A 15,609-nucleotide genomic window follows, 5' to 3' on the forward strand; every position below is an offset into this window, starting at 1 on the left:
TCACAGTGATGTTGTCCAATGAGACGCCAGCTAGAGCTCAGCACAGCGTATCGTATATTTTGAATGTTTACACAGCACCGGAGCTGACACGATCTGGATTGAATACGTGGACGCTGGCGGATTCCCGTTTCCAGGCATTTCCAGGCGGTTTAATGTAAACGGACAGTGCATCCGCGAAGAAAACGAGACAGATACGGTCTAATGTAAACGTAGCCTAAATTGACCGTAGGTGTGAATGTGAGTGTGAATGGTTGTCTGTGTCTATGTGTCAGCCCTGTGATGACCTGGCGACTTGTCCAGGGTGTACCCCGCCTTTCGCCCGTAGTCAGCTGGGATAGGCTCCAGCTTGCCTGCGACCCTGTAGAACAGGATAAAGCGGCTAGAGATAATGAGATGAGATGAGATCAACCTCAATAGCGCCCCGATGGGATACATTTACCAATTTTAACATCATCCACAATGGAGACAAGTAGAGATCTTCCTTCTGCCATAAAAGTCAGTGAATGACATTTAGATTTGTTGTGAAAATATGTCGATCATGCGAGCGCAGTTTTTGCGCAACATTCGCTTGGCGGCGCTAACAGTTCACCACGTGTTTTCTTGACCTTCCAAGCAGCATTTTGTGGTCTGTTGTTCAACAAATCTGGGAAATTTGCCAATAATCTACAGTCGGGATTGTCTCCTGATGGATTCACAAGGTTCTGTATTGTATGTAGTCAGTGCCTGGAAAATGGACCATTTGGGGTTGCATGCACATGATTTCATATTAGATTTACTAGTAACTTTCCTCAGTCCAATTTCATTTTAGTTTGTATTTCCTGCATACAGAGGCTTGGTAGTGTAATGCAGCAGGTAGAACTCAAAATCCATAATCTGAGCATCTGGTCTGAAAATCTGGTGGACTGACACATATAGTAATGATGGATTTGAGAAAAAAAAAAGATTAATTATTCAGTAACTACAGTGAAACAATAAATGTTAAACCCATTTTTCTCCCAATTTGTTCAGCTAGCTCTTCCAGGTCAGTGTAATGCACTCAGAGGAAAGTGCTATCTACCTTCTTCTGCATACTACGACAGAGAGAGTACCACATCTTTCCCAACCAGACAGCACAGCAAGTTTTGCTCCACTGGATTCCAGGATGGTTGGTGGCATAATTGGATTTCAACTCCCATCCAGTTTCCCATTCTCCCCAATAGTCAAGTCAAGTTAATTTGTATAGCGCTTTTAACAACAGACACTGTCGCAAAGCAGCTTTACAGAAAAACATGAGCTAATTTATCTCTAATTTATCCCCAATGAGCAAGCCTGGCGACAGTGGCAAGGAAAAACTCCCTCAGACGACATGAGGAAGAAACCTCGAGAGGAACCAGACTCAAAAGGGAACCCATCCTCATTGGGTGATAACAGATTACGTGATTATAAATAACTCGCTTCTATAACAGTGTCCTATATAGTCACAAAGTACAACTGTGTAACCAGGAAATTCATTATAGTTTTCACATGAAGTCTGTTTTGTTGAAGTTATAAACTGTTCATTGATGGAAACTTAAGCGCAAACTGTTCATGACGACTGCAGTCCTAAAGTTAGCAAGTCAACTGTAGCCCTCAGCCATAGATGCATAACTATAAGAGTCCAGAGCCATCTTCCAAGTGCAACTTTCGACTGCCCATATGGGGCCGTCCTCCACAGGAGCGATGAGATAGGACAAATGCTTTTCTGTATGTAGTTAAGAGTGATCTTAAGACTTTCAGATCTTACTTGCAGAGCTTTCGAATGAGATCCCCAGGCCTTTTTGTGATCTTCTTTGGGAAGTCCATCTTCTCCATGCCTTTCAGAATGGAAGTGTACGTCATTATCTGATCTGAGCCAGTGAAGGGAGGACTGTGACAGGGAGAGGTTTGATAGAGTGTTACGTAGATTTGTGTATAGTCTCTCATGTGTTTCTCAATGATACAGAGAAAGATTATCCTTTGAATGTATCCAATCTCTGTTAACAACTCCAAAAAAGTTTAAATTAGTACAGAATGGATGGTGCAGCAGGCTAGGAGTGCTTTAGGAGTGTGTTTGCTAATGCACATATTTAACATATATTTAACAACAGCTTTTACTATTTAACTAGCTTTTATTAGATGTATTGTAGCTTAGGATTTTATATATACTGTATATGCAGCATGGTGGTGTAGTGGTTAGCGCTGTCGCCTCACAGCAAGAAGGTCCGGGTTCGAGCCCCGTGGCCGGCGAGGGCCTTTCTGTGCGGAGTTTGCATGTTCTCCCCGTGTCCGCGTGGGTTTCCTCCAGGTGCTCCGGTTTCCCCCACAGTCCAAAGACATGCAGGTTAGGTTAACTGGTGACTCTAAATTGAGCGTAGGTGTGAATGTGAGTGTGAATGGTTGTCTGTGTCTATGTGTCAGCCCTGTGATGACCTGGCGACTTGTCCAGGGTGTACCCCGCCTTTCGCCCGTAGTCAGCTGGGATAGGCTCCAGCTTGCCTGCGACCCTGTAGAACAGGATAAAGCGGCTAGAGATAATGAGATTATATATATGTATATATGTCTGTCTCAGAAACTGGGTACTGTGGGGGTACCCCACTAAATATACTCACAGTCAATAAACTATACAGTTTTGAATGGTGATGTTGGTTTTAATTTGAAATAAAATGATGAAAGAAATAATACAGATAAAACTAAATCTTTGATGTGAATATTCAGAATTTGGCAAAAATTCTGCAAATTTGTGGAAAAATGGCGGCTTGATCTGGGACATGATAAATGGTCGACTACATCACATTCCCTTAAAAAGGTTGTAGTCCACTGGAAAGTCTACAGTTATCACTAATTGCATTTTAAGTTGTAACTTTATACACCCTAAGGATTGGTGTGCTCACAGAATAATCATAACCGTAATAAAACATCATGCAAAATATTTGATCACTGTTGTAACTCCATTTTCCGCAAACCCAAAACCAATACGATCGTGTGTTTTGATCTAAACGGAAAGCCTCAGGGTCAAGGTCATGACCTCACCAAAAGTAGGAACTTAAAATCACTACGCCATATAAAAATTTAGTTATAAATCTGCGATTTTGTTTTTTAAAACGAAAGCTGAAAGTTAGGTATAGAATATGTTTCTTACAGAATATGTTACGATGGTAGCTGGTCTTGTATGAATTTCTGAGCTATAAAATGAGTTGTGGTCTATTATTTACCGTAGCGTGTTATTTGTGTGCGGGGAAGGACACACATTAACAATTTGCATGTGTAGAATGGAATTTTCCACTCCAACAGTTAGAAGTTGATCGTGCTTCCATTTGCGGTCTTTCTGTTACGCGGGTGATCTGTTCGGACGTTATCACTGAAAAGGTGAGTTTTGACAGTTTTATTTTGTTTTAGTCTTGCAGTATAAGGCAATAGAATATTTCTTTTTCATCTTACTTTCATATTTCGTAGTGTTTGCGTATTTTTGGCCAATATTTTGCAACCATGGTCAATTTAGATCGAACTTTTGATAGAATCTACGGCCAGTCATTTTGCCCCGCCCCCACCTCGTGCTCCGTCCGGTGCGGTAGTGATGTCCTGTTGCTCGCGCGCCGCAGCAGAGACCCGCGCGACCTTCAGCCGGTACAGTCGCTGTTCTTTTACCAGCGCCGTTATTCTCATCTTTCCGGTGTGTTCTTGATTTTTCCATTGTGTCCTATTTCGCCATATCAAATATCCAAAATGTATCATATTATTCATATTTACGTGAATAATCAATCAATTCAGTCATCATAACTTGGCATTTTTAACCCAAGCAATCAAAAAGAGGAAATTTATTCAATATTTTCACTCATCTGTGAAGGAGGGGCTTTAATTCTTCATGATGTAGTTATTTTATATGGAAATCAATTTTACAAAAGCATTTGAATTGTAATCAAAAATATTTTCTACAGTGGAGGCCAGATAAAGCAAGATACTCTCTTTATTTTTATTAAACATGACAAAAGAAACATTGAGTGTTGGGTAAATGCAAAAAAAAATAGTAAAATTAGAAAAAAAATTTTTGACCATAATGTCCAAACTGAGAGACCAGTTTCTGAGACACACATACTAATATATATATATATATATATATATATATATATATATATATATATATATATATATATATATATAGAGAGAGAGAGAGAGAGAGAGAGAGAGAGACGGGGAGAACATACAAACTCCACACAGAAAGGCCCTCACCCGCTGCTAGGCTCGAACCCAGGACCTTCTTGCTGTGAGGCGACAGTGCTAACCGCCTATATATATATAAAAGCTTTCCACTCAAACAAATGCAGAAATCCCCCCAAAACTCTTCAAAAAATAAAAGCATTTTATGGAAAATGTGTGAGTAAAACTATTGCAAGAGATCCAAAATATTCAATGTGCCGTCAGTAATCAGAGAAATGATATAAAATACAGGGCAGTCAGCTTCATGATGGAAGAAACAAGTATGAATCATACGCCAGGAATTGAGTATATATGCACAAACACCTGTAGAGCCAAAAAATTATGAAACAGGTGTATAAAATTGCATATCTTAACTTTTTATATTTAAAAAATTGTTCAGCTAAAACTAAACCCATACGATTAGCTCGAAATCATTACTTTGCTTGTGTTGTTTATTTTTCCTCTTTTTCATGAATTAAAATAATTATGTAAGAATGTATCTTCTTACAAAATGGATGATTTTTTGTGATACGTTTACTGTGGTACTATTTGGGTCACTTAAAAATAAAAGGATAACTCCATTTTTCAAATTATTCTGTTTTCCTCTCTTAGACAGGAAAAGCTTTCCTTTTTGGCTTGGTTTCTTTTTAACGTAATAACAACTAAACATGCTTCGTGGCTCTTCAAAGCAGATAATTTCATTTTCAATCATTAATAAAGGCGCCAGTGGGCTATTTGGTTGGTACAAACCTTCCAGTCAGAAGTTCAAAAACTAGGATTCCCAGAGACCAAAAGTCCACACTGAGGCCATGGCCTTTATTCAGAATGATCTCAGGTGCGACATACTCAGGAGTCCCACAGAACGTCCATGTCTTCTGGCCGCACTTGATCTTCTTTGCAAAACCAAAGTCAACCTGACAGAGAAAATGGACCAGAGTGAACCATGCAGTGTTCCTAATACAGATCACCCAGGTATCAACTCAAAAAAAAAAAAAAGCAGCCTACTAGTTTTACATATCCATCCGAGTCCAACATGAGGTTCTCAGGCTTCAGGTCCCTGTAAATGATTCCTTTTTTGTGAAGGTACTCAAACGCTTCAGTTACACATCCCACACAGAACTTGGCAGTGTTCTCGTCAAAGCTTCCCCTGAAAATATCAGTGATACCAGAAGTCAGTAAGAGTGACAGAATGAAAGATCTTCCCACTGGTTGGTTATATTCAAGCTAACCTGTCTCTCAGCAGACTCCAGACCTCTCCACCCAGACATGCCTCCAGCAACATGTACACAAACTTGCGGTCCCTAAATGTACGGTACATTCTAAGGGGGGAAAGAAGGGTAAAAACTTTAATCACATCATGAAAAAGTGTCAAAATGTATGCATTTATGTAGACATAAAAAATCTCCAGCATCTCACAGTTCTATTTGATTTAAAACATTTTCATTTACATTAATCATGAAAAACACTGAGCTCTCAAATTACTACATACTCGTGGATGTAAAAACATGCAAACAGGATAATCACATGAGCAAAATAACAGATTGTCCAGTTTTACGTGTTTGCCTTAAAGAATATGCAAACTCATCTCATCTAATTATCTCTAGCCGCTTTATCCTGTTCTACAGGGTCGCAGGCAAGCTGGAGCCTATCCCAGCTGACTACGGGCGAAAGGCGGGGTACACCCTGGACAAGTCGCCAGGTCATCACAGGGCTGACACATAGACACAGACAACCATTCACACTCACATTCACACCTACGGTCAATTTAGAGTCACCAGTTAACCTAACCTGCATGTCTTTGGACTGTGGGGGAAACCGGAGCACCCGGAGGAAACCCACGCGGACACGGGGAGAACATGCAAACTCCGCACAGAAAGACCCTCGCCGGCCCCGGGGCTCGAACCCAGGACCTTCTTGCTGTGAGGCGACAGCGCTAACCACCACACCACCGTGCCGCCCGAATATGCAAACTAATATCACCAAAAGGCAAGTATTATGTTTGTGGAGGTCCATTTCTGCCAGCTGATGGCAAAATTACACCATTCGCTAGATTTTAATAATGACAAGAGTTATCAACATGTTAGTATTTACACTCACCAGCCACTTTATTAGGAACACCCATACATATTATGCAGTTCTCTAATCAGCCGATCCCTTGACAGCAGCACGATGCATAAAATCATGCAGATACAAATCAAGAACTTCAGTTAATGTTCACAATGTTCAAACATCAGAATGGGAAAAACGGTCATCTCAAAGTGTGACTTTCTTTCACTGTGGCATGGGTGTCGGTTTGAGCCAGATGGACTAGTTTGAGTATTTCAGAAACTGCTGATCACCTGGGGTTTTCACACATAACAGTCTCTAGAGTTTACACAGAATGGTGCGAAAAACAAAAAACACTGAGTGAGTGAGCGAACGATAGTTCTATGGATGGAAACAAACACCTTGTTGATAAGAGAGGTCAGAGGAAAATGGCCAGATTGGTTCGAGCTGCCAGGAAGGATATAGCAACTCATAGCAACTCTTTACAACCGTGGTGAGCAGAAAAGCATCTCAACATGCAGCAGCAGAAGACCACATTGGGTTCCAGTCCTGCAGCCGAGAACAGGAATCGTTGAATCAAGAACACGTTCCTATTAAAGTGGCCAGTGAGTGTATATCTGATTTGTTTCATGTTCATGCTACCAAAACCAAACGCTTTTAAACAGGGCTGTGAAAACCGCTTTCATTTTAAATTGCTGTATTTGGAACAGCTTTCTAACAACCTCATAACTTCCTTTCACTGTCTTTCACCGGTGTGATAGTGAATGATGAGTATGTGACATTTCTGACTGTTAGTTTGACTCTTTAAAGAGTCACTGAGAGAACAGAACTTGCTGCAGTTATCAAGAATGAATGCTTACTGCAACAACTTAATTTTCATCTCATCTCATTATCTCTAGCCGCTTTATCCTGTTCTACAGGGTCGCAGGCAAGCTGGAGCCTATCCCAGCTGACTACGGGCGAAAGGCGGGGTACACTCTGGACAAGTCGCCAGGTCATCACAGGGCTGCACATAGACACAGACAACCATTCACACTCACATTCACACCTACGGTCAATTTAGTGTCACCAGTTAACCTAACCTGCATGTCTTTGGACTGTGGGGGAAACCGGAGCACCCGGAGGAAACCCACGCGGACACGGGGAGAACATGCAAACTCCGCACAGAAAGGCCCTCGCCGGCCACGGGGCTCGAACCCGGACCTTCTTGCTGTGAGGTGACAGCGCTAACCACTACACCACCGTGCCGCCCCCTTAATTTTCATATTGTTTATATTATACATACTTTGGGCATAATTCACAAAAAATATACATATTTCTTTGAAAATCATTCACAACATGCTCACTTTGTGTGTGCAATTTTCCCATTTTCACACATGCATTAGTTGAGATTTTAATAGAACAGGGACTAAATGGACTTCTCTCATCTCTGTCAGAATGAATGTCCCTGTTTGAATATTATACATTAATGGTGTAGCACAATACCAATATCTGTATTTGTATGTGTATTTTTTAATTTTGTTTTTATTATACATAATTCTTTATATTTAGCATTATATTGTTAGTATATATTGTCTGAATTTTATTTTATTTTTTAAACCTAGGACCTACAGTAACTGGCTAACGCTGTTGTGGTTACTCTACCATACATGCATCTTTTTTTCTTTTTCTTCTTTAATTCCTCCCCCCCCTTCTTTAACTTGTAAAGATTTTTATTAATTTTTTTTTTATTAATTTTAGGATTGATGGTGAAGTTAATAAAAAAAAATTCACTTTTGATCATTTTATGTCAAAAAAGTGCACTACAAATAATAATAATAATAATAATAATAATAATAATAATAAGTATTATTATTATTATTATTATTATTATTATTATTATCCTCACCCAGGATGGAGTACACCAGGGGGCAAGGTATTGTTTTCGGTGGGGTTTCTTTGTTTCTTTGTTAGCAACATTACGGGAAAACAGCTGGACCAATCTTCATGAAACTTTCAGGACAGATGGGCATTGGTCTCAAATAGAAGCTCCAGCATTTTGAGAGTCATCTGGTCAAGGTCACCAAAAAGGTCAAAATCATTTTTTCATGATATCTTCCTTGATCTTAATCATATTTACTTCAAACCAAATCCAAAATGTTCATCTTTCAATTCTGCTTCCATTGATATGCTACATGATGGGGTATCTCTCATAGTTTTCTTAGCAGTTGGGGGTCAAATGTCAGGGGTCAAGGTCACGGGTTTTCAGAGGCTCATAACTGGGAAACGGTTCAAGATAGAGAGATACTTAAGATTATCGACATATAGGAAGTCATATATGGGCTTTCATTTGGCACCATGACCTTTGACCTTGAAAGGTCATACGCAGGGTCACAGATGTTTAGAGGCTCATAACTGTGAAGCAGTTCAAGACAGACAGATACTTAATATTACTGACATATTGGAAGTCATACACGGCCTCTCATTTGGCACCATGACCTTTGACCATGAGTGACCGTGAAAGGTCAAACTCAAGGTCACGGGTTTTCAGAGGCTCATGACTTTAAAATGGTTAATGATAGACAGATGTTTGCCATTATCAACATATAAGAAGTCCTATATGGGCTTTAAGTTGCCGCCATGACCTTTGACCTTGAATGATTTCGAAATGTCAAACTCAAGGTCATGGATTTTCATAGGACCATAACCTGACAGCCGATGATTGAGAAATATTACCATTATCAACATGTAGGTAGTCCCATATGAGCTTTCATTTAGCACCATGAATCTTGACCTTGAGTGACCTTGAAATGTCAAACTTAAAGTCACGGATTATAGGCCAGACTGCCAGGCGAGGTTTGTTTTGCCTGGCAACACTTGTTGTTGTTGTTGTTATTATTATTATTATTATTATTATTTAATGCTCTAAATATTAAAATTTCTCGCTTTATTCTGATTTAAATCTAAAGTGACCATGGCCTAAACTGGAAGACTGGACTTTTTTTTTTATTAAATATAACACCGATCACTATACTCCATAGAAACACTGGAGTGGAAACAACAGGAGAGAAACTCAGAAGTAGTGTTGTCAGCATGGTCTGTGAATTCAATTCACTCAATCCTCCTCAAACACATCACTAGAGTTCATAACTGATGTCATCTAGTGATGTGTGGAAAAATGTTTTATCTTTTGTCTGTATCTTCCCACAATATGTTTTCTGACAAATTTAATTGGTGCTATTTCCCAAAATATAAACAAACCCATAGCCTAATTTAAACCACTATCATTCATTAATACATTATTGACTAATGCTTCTCTCTCTCTCATATATATATATATATATATATATATATATATATATATATACATACACACACACACACACACACACACACACACACACAGTATATACATACACACACAGTATATACATACACACATATATATATATATATATATATATATATATATATATGGCGCTGAACACATGTAATTCTTAAGTGTACTTATTTTCAAGGCTGCATTTTTTTAATATGAATAAGCCTGAATGGGCAAGCAGAATACATTGTAAGTACAGATTACTTGAACATACTTGACAATAAAAGGCGAGCAGGTCTCACTCAGGATTCTCCTCTCTGAGTGAATGTGTTCTTCCTGTCTGTTGTCCACAATGTGACGCTTCTTAATACACTTCAGCGCAAAGGTCGTATTTTCATTCTTCACTTTAACCTGATGAAAGACATACTCAACATTCAAATACAAAATTATAAATATAAACACGAGAACACTAGGTGTGAGGCAGAAATACGCTCTGGGTTTTCACACACTCATTCGCACCTACAGTGGTGCTTGAAAGTTTGTGAACCCTTTAGAATTTTCTATATTTCTGCATAAATATGACCTAAAATATCATCAGATTTTCACACAAGTCCTAAAAGTAGATAAAGAGAACCCAGTTAAACAAATGAGACAAAAATATTATACTTGGTCATTAATTTATTGAGGAAAATGATCCAATATTACATATCTGTGAGTGGCAAAAGTACGTGAACCTCTAGGATTAGCAGATAATTTGAAGGTGAAATTAGAGTCAGGTGTTTTCAATCAGTGGGATGACAATCAGGTGTGAGTGGGCACCCTGTTTTATTTAAAGAACAGGGATCTATCAAAGTCTGATCTTCACAACACATGTTTGTGGAAGTGTATGTAGTAGTAGTAGTGATAATAGTTTTATTTCGGTCCATTTACACAAGGAACAAGCATATACATGTAGAGTCAGGGCAGCTAAATCAGAAAGGCACCGAAAAGGCGTAGGCTGAAGCTTATTTTGCCAAACCATTTTAAAGAAAATTTAAAAAATAATACTAATTTCAATACAGTGTATCATGGCACGAACAAAGGAGATTTCTGAGGACCTCAGAAAAAGTGATGTTGATGTTCATCAAGCTGGAAAAGGTTACAAAACCATCTCTAAAGAGTTTGGACTCCACCAATCCACAGACAGATTGTGTACAAATGGAGGAAATTCAAGACCATTGTTACCCTCCCCAGGAGTGGTCGACCAACAAAGATCACTCCAAGAGCAAGGTGTGTAATAGTCAGCGAGGTCACAAAGGACCCCAGGGTAACTTCTAAGCAACTGAAGGCCTCTCTCACATTAACATTAGCCAATGTTCATGAGTCCACCATCAGGAGAACACTGAACAACAATGGTGTGCATGGCAGGGTTGCAAGGAGAAAGCTGCATGTTCCAAAAAGAATGTTGCTGCTCATCTGCAGTTTGCTAAAGATTACGTGGACAAGCCAGAAGGCTTTTGGAAAAATGTTTCGTGGATGGATGAAACCAAAATAGAATTTTTTGGTTTAAATGAGAAGCGTTATGTGTGGAGAAAGGAAAACATTTCATTCCAGCATAAGAATCTTATCCCATCTGTGAAGCATGGTGGTGGTAGCACCATTGTTTGGCCCTGTTTTGCTGCATCTGGGCCAGGACGGCTTGCCATCATTGATGGAACAATGAATTCTGAATTATACCAGCGAATTCGAAAGGAAAATGTCAGGACATCTGTCCATGAACTGAATCTCAAGAGATGGTGGGTCATGCAGCAAGACAACGACCCTAAGCACACAAGTCGTTCTACCAAAGAATGGTTAAAGAAGAATAACTTTAGTGTTTTGGAATGGCCAAGTCAAAGTCCTGACCTTAATCCAATGGAAATGTTGTGGAAGGACCTGAAGCGAGCAGTTCATGTGAGGAAACCCACCAACATCCCAGAGTTGAAGCTGTTCTGTACGGAGGAACGGGCTAAAATTCCTCCAAGCCGGTGTGCAGGACTGATCAACAGTTACCGAAAACGTTTAGTTGCAGTTATTGCTGCACAAGGGGCTCACACCAGATACTGAAAGCAAAGGCTCACATACTTTTGCCACTCACAGATATGTAATATTGGATCATTTTCCTCAATAAATAAATCACCAAGTATAATATTTTTGTCTCATTTGTTTAACTGGGTTCTCTTTATCTACTTTTAGGACTTGTGTGAAAATCTGATGATATTTTAGGTCATATTTATGCAGAAGAGGCAGCACGGTGGTGTAGTGGTTAGCGCTGTCGCCTCACAGCAAGAAGGTCCGGGTTCGAGCCCCGTGGCCGACGAGGGCCTTTCTGTGCGGAGTTTGCATGTTCTCCCCGTGTCCGCGTGGGTTTCCTCCGGGTGCTCCGGTTTCCTCCACAGTCCAAAGACATGCAGGTTAGGTTAACTGGTGACTCTAAATTGACCGTAGGTGTGAATGTGAGTGTGAATGGTTGTCTGTGTCTATGTGTCAGCCCTGTGATGACCTGGCGACTTGTCCAGGGTGTACCCCGCCTTTCGCCCGTAGTCAGCTGGGATAGGCTCCAGCTTGCCTGCGACCCTGTAGAACAGGATAAAGCGGCTAGAGATAATGAGATGAGATGAGATATTTATGCAGAAATATAGAAAATTCTAAAGGGTTCACAAACTTTCAAGCGCCACTGTAGGGTTAATTGAGATCCAATAGAATTGTGCCAAACGGTCAGTAGGAATAAGAAACACAACTGCTCACCAGTTCAACCCTACCAAAGCCCCCTACTCCGAGAGTAGCAATGATCTCCAGGTTCCTGAAGGAAAGAGAGGAAGTAAAGTCTTTCTCTTTGAGCTGCACCTGATCGATGGACAAGGGAGAGCTGGGAGTAATGTTTCCTGACCTCCTGCATAAAAGAAACAACACAAAAACATGTTTTCTCCCAGAATTCAACCACAGAGATGTCTAACAGATTTTCCCAGACAACCAAACAAATATTGTTGTCTTTGAACATGAATACTTACTCAAACCTTGAATGTGTTTTATATATTCATGTACATATAGCAATACAATTAGAATTATACCTGCAAATATACACCAATCAGCCATAACATTATGACCACTGACAGGTGAAGTGAATATTTAAGTTATTCCACGAAATTGAGTTGTACATGAGCTGATAGCCAACAAGGCGCATAGCACCAAGTTGGCTAGAAGCCATGCACGATGAGACTGAGTGGAATAACTGTTTTATTCTATCCACATTCACTGGATTTTGAGAAACAGAGCATTTTTTTTTTTGCAAATTTGATGAATAAAACTTTATACAAAACTTCCAACAAAATCATTTCCACTCAGAATGTAAACAAACCAGCAAAATGACAGTCGCAATTTGTGAAAAATACTATAATAATAATTTTTGGAAAAAAAAATACGTTCTCACCATCAAATACTTTTATTCCATATTTTGTTGCCTTTTTTTATTTTTTGGGGGGTTTGTTTTTGAGGAGAGTTTTTATTTCATCCTCGGTTGGTTCAGCAACACGCTCTGCCATTTTGTTCTTCTTCTTTAGGATTTTTTTGGTGGTTGGCAAACCAATTTAAAGGTACATTACTGCCACCGACTGGGCTGGAGTGTGGAACAGGAGATATTGGAATATTACATATATATATATTATATATATACACACACACAACCCCGATTCCAAAAAAGTTGGGACAAAGTACAAATTGTAAATAAAAATGGAATGCAATAATTTACAAAAACTGATATTGTATTCACAATAGAACATAGACAACATATCAACTGTCGAAAGTGAGACATTTTGAAATTTCATGCCAAATATTGGCTCATTTGAAATTTCATGACAGCAACAGATCTCAAAAAAGTTGGGACAGGGGCAATAAGAGGCTGGAAAAGTTAAAGGTACAAAAAAGGAACAGCTGGAGGACCAAATTGCAACTCATTAGGTCAATTGGCAATAGGTCATTAACATGACTGGGGATAAAAAGAGCATCTTGGAGTGCCAGCGGCTCTCAGAAGTAAAGATGGGAAGAGGATCACCAATCCCCCTAATTCTGCGCCGACAAATAGTGGAGCAATATCAGAAAGGAATTCGACAGTGTAAAATTGCAGAGTTTGAACATATCATCATCTACAGTGCATAATATCATCAAAAGATTCAGAGAATCTGGAAGAATCTCTGTGCGTAAGGGTCAAGGCCGGAAAACCATACTGGGTGCCCGTGATCTTCGGGCCCTTAGACGGCACTGCATCACATACAGGCATGCTTCTGTATTGGAAATCACAAAATGGGCTCAGGAATATTTCCAGAGAACATTATCTGTGAACACAATTCACTGTGCTATCCGCCGTTGCCAGCTGCCATTGCCAGCTAAAACTCTATAGTTCAAAGAAGAAGCCATATCTAAACATGATCCAGAAGCGCAGACGTCTTCTCTGGGCCAAGGCTCATTTAAAATGGACTGTGGCAAAGTGGAAAACTGTTCTGTGGTCAGACGAATCAAAATTTGAGGTTCTTTATGGAAATCAGGGACGCCGTGTCATTCGGACTAAAGAGGAGAAGGACGACCCAAGTTGTTATCAGCGCTCAGTTCAGAAGCCTGCATCTCTGATGGTATGGGGTTGCATTAGTGCGTGTGGCATGGGCAGCTTACACATCTGGAAAGACACCATCAATGCTGAAAGGTATATCCAGGTTCTAGAGCAACATATGCTCCCATCCAGACGACGTCTCTTTCAGGGAAGACCTTGCATTTTCCAACATGACAATGCCAAACCACATACTGCATCAATTACAGCATCATGGCTGCGTAGAAGAAGGGTCCGGGTACTGAACTGGCCAGCCTGCAGTCCAGATCTTTCACCCATAGAAAACATTTGGCGCATCATAAAACGGAAGATACGACAAAAAAGACCTAAGACAGTTGAGCAACTAGAATCCTACATTAGACAAGAATGGGTTAACATTCCTATCCCTAAACTTGAGCAACTTGTCTCCTCAGTCCCCAGACGTTTACAGACTGTTGTAAAGAGAAAAGGGGATGTCTCACAGTGGTAAACATGGCCTTGTCCCAACTTTGAGATGTGTTGTTGTCATGAAATTTTAAAAATCACCTAATTTTTCTCTTTAAATGATACATTTTCTCAGTTTAAACATTTGATATATGTCATCTATGTTCTATTCTGAATAAAATATGGAATTTTGAAACTTCCACATCATTGCATTCCGTTTTCATTTACAATTTGTACTTTGTCCCAACTTTTTTGGAATCATCTTATAAAATTGGTTTTTCTCTACTCATGGTATATGAGCTGATATCCTAGCAGTGGAGTAGCCAATCAGAGCATGTGATTGCTCATATCCAGTGAAAGTGGATAGCATAACATTTATTATCTCATTGTAATGGCATAATGGCACCTGTCAAGGGGTGGGATATATTAGGGAGAGAACAGTCAGTTCTTGAAGTTGATGTGCTGGAAGCAGGAAAAATGGGCAAGCATAAGGATCTGAGCAACACTGGCAAAGGCCAAATTGTGATGGCTAGATGATTGGGTCTGAGCATCTCCAAATCGGCACATCTTGTGGACTGTTCCCGGTATGCAGTGGGTACCTACCACCTTTCTGTTTTAGCCAGCATTACCTTTTTCAGCAGTTTGTGTGACAGTAGTTCTTCTGTGGGATTGTCAAGTCAAGTCAAGTTTATTTTTATAGCGCTTTTAACAACAGACATTGTCGCAAAGCAGCTTTACAGAATTTGTGACTTTAAACATGAGCTAATTTTATCCCTAGTCTATCCCCAATCAGCAAGCCTGTGGCAGCGGTGGCAAGGAAAAACTCCTTCAGACGACATGAGGAAGAAACCTCAAGAGGACCCAGACTTAAAAGGGAACCCATCCTCATTTGAGTGATAACAGATAGCATGATTATAACATTTTAACTGTTTTAACATCAAGTCGGTTTTGTTGAAGTTATAAACTGTTCATTGGACCATATGACCTAACTTTTGTGCCCCATGTGAATCAGTGAGCCTTCAACACCCATGAC

General features: G+C 39.8%; 1 protein-coding gene across 2 annotated transcripts in view; it reads right to left on the minus strand.

Annotated features, from left to right (window-relative positions):
- Window positions 1–15,609, minus strand: part of prkg2 (protein kinase cGMP-dependent 2) — a 63,555-nt gene that overhangs the window by 7,252 nt on the left and 40,694 nt on the right. For both annotated transcript variants that reach the window (XM_060906662.1, XM_060906661.1), the window contains 6 exons: window positions 12,302–12,446; window positions 9,810–9,946; window positions 5,421–5,510; window positions 5,197–5,338; window positions 4,942–5,105; window positions 1,763–1,885 (listed from right to left, as the gene is read on the minus strand). In XM_060906662.1, the coding sequence (XP_060762645.1) occupies window positions 1,763–1,885; window positions 4,942–5,105; window positions 5,197–5,338; window positions 5,421–5,510; window positions 9,810–9,946; window positions 12,302–12,446 (801 nt within the window). The remainder of the gene's footprint in view (window positions 1–1,762; window positions 1,886–4,941; window positions 5,106–5,196; window positions 5,339–5,420; window positions 5,511–9,809; window positions 9,947–12,301; window positions 12,447–15,609) is intronic.

This window comes from Neoarius graeffei, chromosome 24 (genome assembly GCF_027579695.1).
Source record: "Neoarius graeffei isolate fNeoGra1 chromosome 24, fNeoGra1.pri, whole genome shotgun sequence".
In the NCBI taxonomy this organism is placed as follows: Eukaryota; Metazoa; Chordata; class Actinopteri; order Siluriformes; family Ariidae; genus Neoarius; species Neoarius graeffei.